The following is an 8593-nucleotide window of genomic DNA, read 5'->3' as shown; positions in this document are numbered from 1 at the left end:
CTTTTTTAAACACACGATTCATTGTTACTTGCTTCTTCTTTTTTTTTTTTGTAACAAACTTATCCATGGAGCCTATGTGTCTGCCCCTCCCTTTTGATGAATGTAGTTGTTGTACTTCAACTAATTCATCATCACTGCCATCATCTTCTTCTTCTTCTATAGTATACCACCTTTTCTTTTTTATAGATGCTTCAGCTTGGGCATGCAAAAGAGCCACAAATTTTTCCCTCACCTTTTCTGGCACACTAGGACAAGCTGAAACATTTTTCCTAGTCCCAGCTAAATGATGCTTTAGCCAATATATACCCCCACTATGAATTTCTTTGCAATAATTACATTGAACTTGCCTTGAACCTACTTCAACACCATGTTCCCATCCCAGGTCAGACCTATTTCCTGGTGCATTTTTTTGCTTAATTTTCTTTCTAGCCAAAGTAGACATTGTATATTTGTACTAGAGCTGCAAAAAAAGACACCAAGATACAGAGCATGCTCAAAAAATTACACAGAAAATTCATCAAACAGGTTGCGTGCAATTCTAAAATACTAATTGTGTTTACTAATATTTCTCAAAGAATCAAATACTGAAGATCCTGTTTCATAATTTTTCAAATTTTACTTAATTTAGTTAACAAAATAGAAAAATAAAAACCTTAAAATCTTTGTCAAAATCATAAACACAACACAACAATCTGGAATCAAGCTATCAAAGTACAAATAAATGATAAACTACTAACTACCAAAACAAATTACCAGAAAAAGACAGCAATGGCTCACGGCAACATCATTGAGATGGCTGAGACGTGCTGGGTTTTTGACAGAGGATTGAGGAGGCGCGGGACTGAGGTGCTAGCGCTGAATGTTTCTAAATATTTTAGGTTTTGTTTTTTTAAACCATTAAACTTAAGAAAGCTTAAAGGCAGCGATGGCTCACCATTGAGAGAGTTGAGAGGTGCTGGGTTTTTTATAGAAGACTGTGGAGGCACGGGACAGAGGACTGTGGAGGCGCTAAATGTTTCTAAAATATTTAGGTTTTGTTTTTGAAAACTTCAAACTTAAGTAGTATGGGTTTTTTTTGAGATTTTATGTTGAGAGAGGGGTAAATTTGGGACTTCAATTCATTGGGCTTGTGGGTTTAGGACCTTTGGGTGGACCGTGGATTATCTTACCGGACTTACCCAAATGACCCAAATGAATCCCACTTAAAAAAAAAAATAATAATAATAATAAAAAAGCCAAATGGTAGGATCGGTAGGATCCCCTATGATCCTACATGATCCTACAAACAATCTTAACATTTTTGCGATCCTGCTACGATTTTAATCTTTTTGGTGAGGTAGGATCGTAAAATCGTGCGATTTTACGATCCGGATCGCAATTTTGACAACCTTGTCCCCGGCCACTAAACTCCCTCAAATAACAAAAATTACCCTTTGGCCCAAACTTCCACAAAAGTACAACTTTGGCCCCAAACTTTCATAAACTACACAGAAGCCTCAAAAGTAACTAATGATACACAAAATTGTCAATACTGGTCCTTGTCCATGTGGTTTGGACAATCAAGCACAACCTGCACAATGGAAAAAGACTTCTTTGAAGATGACACTGTGGTGGTGCCGACCAAGGGCCCTCCGATACCTAAATTAGATATCTAAGATTATGTTATAAAGATTGTAGGTAGGAATGCTAATAGAATAATAGTCCATATGAATTTGTACCTTTTATTTTTTTTCCCCTTGAAGTGGCTTTATAAATCTTTTGTTTGTAGCTATTTGAGAAATTATAAGGTCCACATGTTGAATAAGTGATGTAGTTCACCATTCTACTAAAAAATTTCCACTTGTTTAAAATTGTTAGTTAAAAAAAAAATTTTAAACAGAAATTAATTACTAACTCAACAATTTTAAATAAATGAAAATTTTTTAATAGAATGGTAGACAAATAACATTATCCACTCTACAATTTCTCCATTTGAAGCCACTTTATTGCACTCCTATATGGTGTTTGTAACGTTTCCCGATGAAGAATGAGCCTTTTATGGGTCTTCCGACGATCATTCTTCCATTTCTTTTCGTTAATATCGGTCAGGTAGTTAATGGTCATTTATTGACCGTTGTTCGTCCATTCTATATTTGGACAAAGTAGGTCTCTAGACTCATCAGTAACCAAAACCCCTTTTCAATCTCAGATTCCCTTTAAACAAATGGAGTGTCTTCTAGATCAATAAATGTGTCAATTCATGTATTGATTTTTTTTTTTTTTTTTTTTTTTTTTTTTTTTTTTTTTTTTTTTTTTGCTGAATGTATTGATTTATTAGATTTGTGTGATGTCCTTTTTGGAATCCACATATTAATTTTTTTTTCATATGCTTATCTCATAATTTTCAGTTGCAATTTATTTGATATATTGTGTTTATGTCAATTTTCCTTGGATACCTGTGGGTTTTCATGTAATCTTCACAAATGGTATTTTGTAAACTCATAACCCTACAATAAAAGGCTTGACGTTTGCACCCTTTAAAAAAAATACAAAAAAGTTCTCTAAGTAATATTGCACTGTCTCACACATGCATTTAAAATTTACCCAATAAACACCAGCACAATTACATGCTCAAAAATTGCAAAAATTGAACATTTACACCAAATTTTGTGGAGGTTTGAGCGAAAGGGTAATTTTTGTTATTGGAGGGACTTTAGGGTTGGCGGGCTGGTTTTATTGTTTTTGGTCGTTTGAGTTGATGGGTTTTATTTTAGTAATTAAGTCTTGGGCTAAAAAATTCGTTTAAAATTTTTTATCTATACTAAATTTTAGTATAAGAATTTATTTTTTGTATTTTATTGACCACTTTTCTAAATACACACAAAAAATTACCTATTCTAAATTCAGTTTCGTTCAAATATAAATTTTACTTAACTTTTTTAATTATTTCTTTCTTTTCGCACACTATAACTATTCACTTTCTTTTTTCATCTTCAAAAAATGCAAAAAAATAAATAAATAAATAAATAAAAACAAAAACAAAAACAAAAAAACATAAAAAAAAAACTGAAATGGACGAACTTCTGTGTATTTGCACAATAGTTTTTCTAAGAGTTTGGATTCTGACCCATGGTATTACTGTAAGAAGCCCACATGACTAATCCCACTCAGATACGTAGCATCTCATTGGTTCTAACTTCTAACAACAACCAACTTATCATGCAAAGGAAATCCACATGTATGGAATGTGACTCTCTCCTCGAATATTCTCGTGCATGTAAGGGAATAAGGGATTTTCTAGTTAATCACTATTTTTTTTAACAACACCTGACCTGAAAAATTTATGTGAACCTCATCGTTGATATCATTTTTTACCTATCGTTAATAATCTTTCAAATTAGGTAGGTCTGAAATTCTTTGTATCTATAACTTTCCCAACGGGAACATTTTGACATTTACACTAATTATTGTTAGGATCATATAAATATCACACCTCTTAAAATCATGTCTTGAAATTAAAATTATGTGTTTTGAAAGACACACCGTGTCTGCAAAATCGTGTTTCATATTTTCAATTATGTTTCATATACACAGTGTATAGCTATCAGCCTATCACTTATCGTAAGTTTATCTGGGACAGTTAGTCGAGTCATAAGCAGGTAAAAATTCATGGCTAGCCCCGTGGACGCCACAAACAATGAACAGCAGGCCATGCACATTCCACGTTGAAACCAGATGCATCCCCACAGTGACACGTTTTAAACAAAGAGAATTCAGACACCTGCAGGTGGTGGATTTGGACAACCCGATCAATAGAGTCAAAGTTGGAAATGAAGAAAGGAAGAACAGAGACTCATGTCCCTCTCCTCCTCTTGCAAAGCGTCACGCAGCCCCTTCAAAAGCACTATTAACTAATTGCTGCGCGTAAGCCATGCACCAGTCATTCTCCCCACTTGCACCGTGGCCTTCCCATACGTGCCTCTCTTTCCTCCCTCCATCTGGTAACACACTCACACGTACACATACACTCATACACAAGCATACTATATATATATATATAAAAGGAATTGGTTTGTACCGACAAGATCATGACACATTGACAAAATTAAATACGTTTCATAATCTTAATAGGTCTAATACATAGAGTACTGGATCCAATCTTTACCGGTTTATAAATACCATGCATAGCACAGCGTTATTGATAACCTTGAGCTAGCCTTTGTTTTTTCTCTATAAACGAAATGAAAACACAAGTTGAAGAAAGGTTCTCTGAGTTCTATGAGAAGTGGATATACCAACTTGAGGAACATGTCCAACAACTCATAAGGGTGCCTAAAGCGAAGCTCAGTGAACCAGATGATTCAGAGCTACAAGCTTTGGTGTCAAGGGTTACAAGCCATTATAAGGAGTACTATACTGTGAAATGGGCTGGTGCTCATGAAGATGTGCTTGCTTTCTTCTGTCCAGTATGGTTGAGTCCTTTAGAGAACGCTTATTTATGGGTGACGGGTTGGAAGCCATCTATGGCTTTTCAAGTCATTGACTCATTGAAAAAGTCTGTGGTGCCTTGTGCTAGTATGGTGGACATGTCTGAGACACAGGTGAAGAAGATTGAGGAGCTGAGGTTGAAAATAAGGTTGGAGGAAGTGAAAGTGGAGAGGGAAATGGAGAGGTTGCAGGTGGCTATGGCGGACCGGAAAATGGTCGAGTTGGCCCGGCTGGCGAGCCGGGTCGAGAACGGTGATGTGGTGGGTCAGGTGGATGGGTTGGTGGAGGTGGCATTGAAGGGATTACTGGGTGGATTGGAGAAGGTGATGAAAGCTGCAGATTGTGTGAGGCTGAAGACTTTGAAGGGTGTGTTGGAAGTGCTGAGGCCATTGCAGTGTGTGGACTTCTTGGCTGCAATTTGTATGCTTCAGATTCGGCGCAGGCAATGGGGGAAGATAAGAGATAGCCAGAAAGAGAATACAAGTGCTGAGATCGTCTAAAGTTCTTAGTAACAAACTCAGAATGGATGAATATATCTCTTAAGAGTTTTTAAGGTAATTGCACTATAAAATTTTTAAAATCATATCCCTTTAATTTAAAATAGATGAATTAGATTTTATCACATCATCAATATTTAGAACAATATAAAAAAAAAAACCCGAAAACAATATAAATTATTACTATTTTGGGTTTTTTTTTTTTGTATTTATTTAAATTATTGATAATGTGGTGAAGTTCAATTTATTTGTTTATAAAATTGATGGATAAGATTTTGAACATTATCGTGGACTTTAGCTTAAAAACTTTAGAGGGGATCCTACTACTGCTACTAGGTTTATGATATACATACGTGTGTAAAGGGATCCTATTAGTTCGTTTGCTATATATATATATATGTATGTGTATATGTATGTTGGGGAAGGTTTTGTAATGTTATGACGGTTTTGTAACTACCAGTGTTTTTCAATGTTGAAAAAATAAATAAATGAAAAAGCAACACAAGTCTCGTCGGAATTTGTTTGAAATTAGCACAATAATTCAGTTTCATTTTTTCCCCTTTCCCCTTAAATAATTAAATTTTGTTTTCTCTTACAGTGAGAACCTAGGTTCTAATTCTTCCGTTATATATTGTTGTAATTATGGTTTTAAAAATTGACCAAATCATTGGTTTGTATCGAAGTAACCTAAAACTAATCGCCAATGTTCTTATTAAAACTAATAAGATTAGAAAATTCAAAATTTTATTTTTGGGAATCGGTTGAATCATGTTCAAACCGGAGATGGGTTTTGTCATTTAGATCTTGAATTCTTCCATTAGAAAATTTCGTTAAAACATAGTCCAATCTTGATCATCATCGTTGAAAGTCAAAGTCAAAGCCATCGCTATTGTTCTCACACTTTGATTCTTAGTTACGGTGGTCTAGCTAACTCCATCGTCGATCTTGTCGTTTTCATTTTCAAGGTTTAATTTTTCTTAGAAAAGAGAAACTAGAGGGCATAGAGAAACAATCTTAATTACCTACCAAGAGCTTTGTAGTTTATTTTTTATTTTTTATTTTATATATATATATATATATATATATATATATTATTCAAAATAATTACAATGAAGTATTTGAACCGTATTTGAAATATGTAGTTTAATTGGTACAACTTAATATTTCCAACAGAGACATCCATAATTCAGACTAGTAAAATTATCTTAAAACTTTAGAGTGATCCTACTCCTATGTATAGTGTGTGTACACTTGTGAAAACACACATTTTTATGTTGGGAGAGGTTTTGTAAATGTCACGTTGATTTTGATACTACCATCATGTTTTATACAATGTTGAACAAATTTAAAAATCTACCATAATGTTTTGTACAATGTTAAACAAATTAAAAATTCATAAGGATTTCTTTGAAATTACCATGATAATTCAAGAAAATTACATAACTTTGTTTCTCTTTTTTTCCCTCTGAAATTATTAAATTAGACATGCAAAAAATCTTATAAATCAGTGGTATTACTTGTGTTCTTTTTTTTTTTTTCTTGTAGGGAGAACCAAAGTTCCAATCTTCCTTCTCCTATTGTTATAACCATGGTTTTAAAAACATATCAAAATGACCGATCAAACCAAGTAAATAAAAAATAAAAAAAACAACCACTAGTCTGATTTGGAAAAATAATAAAATTAGAACAATTCGATTTTTGTTGGGAACCACTTGAATTGTGGTCAAACAAAAGACATGTTTTCATATTGGATCTCAAATTCTTCTCTGGAAATTTTCTCTAAAAAATATCACACAATCAACCTTGATCGTCATCGTTGGAAGCCAAAGCCATTACTACCATTCTTAAACTCCAATTCCCGCCACTGTCAGTTCCACCATTATTCTTACCGTTTAGGTTTTGGGGGGCAGGGGTAGGGGTTAATCTATTTTGAAGAAGAGATACTAGGAGGGGGCAGACAAACAGGGAGTATGGGAGAGTGAATGAAAGCAAATAGACAAAAAGAGGTATTTTATTTGGGAAAATTCTGTCGACACCAAAAGTTGCATCTATTTTTCACACCCTCCCTTGTGTTTTCGTGTTATGATGAGCCTTGTTGGGCACTATCTCAAATATTTTGAGTGAGATTTTGGTAATTTTTTCTGTCTGTATTAAGAATGTTTTATTTGGGGTTAGAGGCTCTGACTGATACATGAGGGAGAGGGAAATAACTAAGATGCCTTTAGATTTGTAAAAGAGCTAAATCATCACCGTGAAATATCCCGATCCAAGTGAAATAAAAATTTAAGAAATCTCCATATGCTAGCAAAAATCATAAACAAGACTACAACCACCATTACCCTGAACAGAAGAGCAGGTGACGAGTTTGAGTGATGAAGAGGAGGAGCCTTTAAAAATAAAGAAACGACATTAATGCCTGTCAAAATGTTGCCCTGTAACCTCAGGCTTGGTATCATACTGGTACTTATTTCAAGAAAATCAGGGTCTTTCGGGGTTTACATAAAGCACCTAGTAGCATCAGCAGCACCATGACCACCAGCAACAGCATGCTTTTCTGAAGCATCTCCATCTGCATATCAACATTTTGAAAACTTTCACAATTCATGCATATATGTCATCTGCATATCAACATTTTGAAAATTTTCACATTAGGTACACACTTCTTTCCTCTGTAGCAACTGCTTTTAATTCGTGATCTCCTGTTGTGTATCTCCGACATCAGGATGCAGGTAAGTGGCTGCACTTGAGGTTTACACAGCAAACACATTCTTCTTGGAGCAGTGCCCTGTGCCACCTATGTAACAGAGTTCTCCATGCATGGTTGGTTTTGCCGTTGGAGATGCCTTATCCTGATTCCAGTTCTAACCTCACCACTTGCAACTGCGCTCAAATGATTGCTTGATTCCTTGAGACTACAATCATAGATTTCTTCAGCAGCACCACCAGAAGAGACAGGGTTCTGCAAAGAAGCCTTTCTGTCAATGATCTTTTCAGACTGCGGAGAACCTTGAAACTGCAGTACACCAGCACAATGCATTGTTAGCTATATAAAGACCAGTTAAATAAAGATAAGACAAAAATAAACCATGTCAAATGAATTCAAATGTATCTGGAGAGGACCGCAGAAACTCACAGCATTCCAGCCACAATTTGACACCGCTCAAATTATGGAAGAAAACTTCCAAGTCCAAATAATAAACAGTATCTTGAGAGCTTCCACTTACCCGTGTATTGACCACGTCAGTATCTGACCCACTGCACGATCCATTGTCCTCAAAAGGTACCACCTTCATCAAGGTTTGACAGACTTCATAAGCCAGATTCTTTTGATTGCATATGAGCACTCATCTGGTTGCATAGAATTGAATTCAGGAACTCAGACATCTCATCTGGTTCCTTAGAACCATACTGGAACTGACTGCAAGGTAATAAACGTTAGAAGATCGCTCTGGACTTGATTCTCCAAACCTTCCCAGTGGCCTTCCACTACCCAGCAGTCATTGCCCAGTTCAATCAATATCCATTCGGGTACTTCAATCCTGCAGACATAAAAAGAACCACTTGGGATCCTTTGTCTCTATCGCAGATAAATCTACAGCCAAAGAAATTGATCACCAAATTCAAAACAA

General features: G+C 35.1%; 1 protein-coding gene and 1 long non-coding RNA gene across 2 annotated transcripts; one reads left to right on the top strand and one right to left on the bottom strand.

Annotated features, from left to right (window-relative positions):
• The first annotated feature begins 4140 nt into the window (after positions 1-4140).
• LOC126729100 (protein DOG1-like 4) lies at positions 4141-5152 on the top strand. Its single transcript, XM_050434821.1, has one exon. It carries the CDS (start codon positions 4221-4223, stop codon positions 4965-4967), a length of 747 nt encoding a protein of 248 aa, XP_050290778.1. The 5' UTR covers positions 4141-4220; the 3' UTR covers positions 4968-5152.
• A 2083-nt stretch (positions 5153-7235) lies between these two features.
• On the bottom strand, positions 7236-8593 carry LOC126729099 (uncharacterized). Its single transcript, XR_007656501.1, has 3 exons — positions 8189-8593; positions 7625-7977; positions 7236-7533 (listed from the first exon to the last, which is right to left on the bottom strand). It is a non-coding gene; the product is annotated as an uncharacterized LOC126729099 (long non-coding RNA).

This window comes from Quercus robur, chromosome 5, assembly GCF_932294415.1.
Source record: "Quercus robur chromosome 5, dhQueRobu3.1, whole genome shotgun sequence".
NCBI lineage: Eukaryota > Viridiplantae > Streptophyta > Magnoliopsida > Fagales > Fagaceae > Quercus > Quercus robur.
The sequence above is the reverse complement of the archived record's forward strand: the minus strand, read 5'-3'. Positions and strand labels throughout refer to the sequence as shown.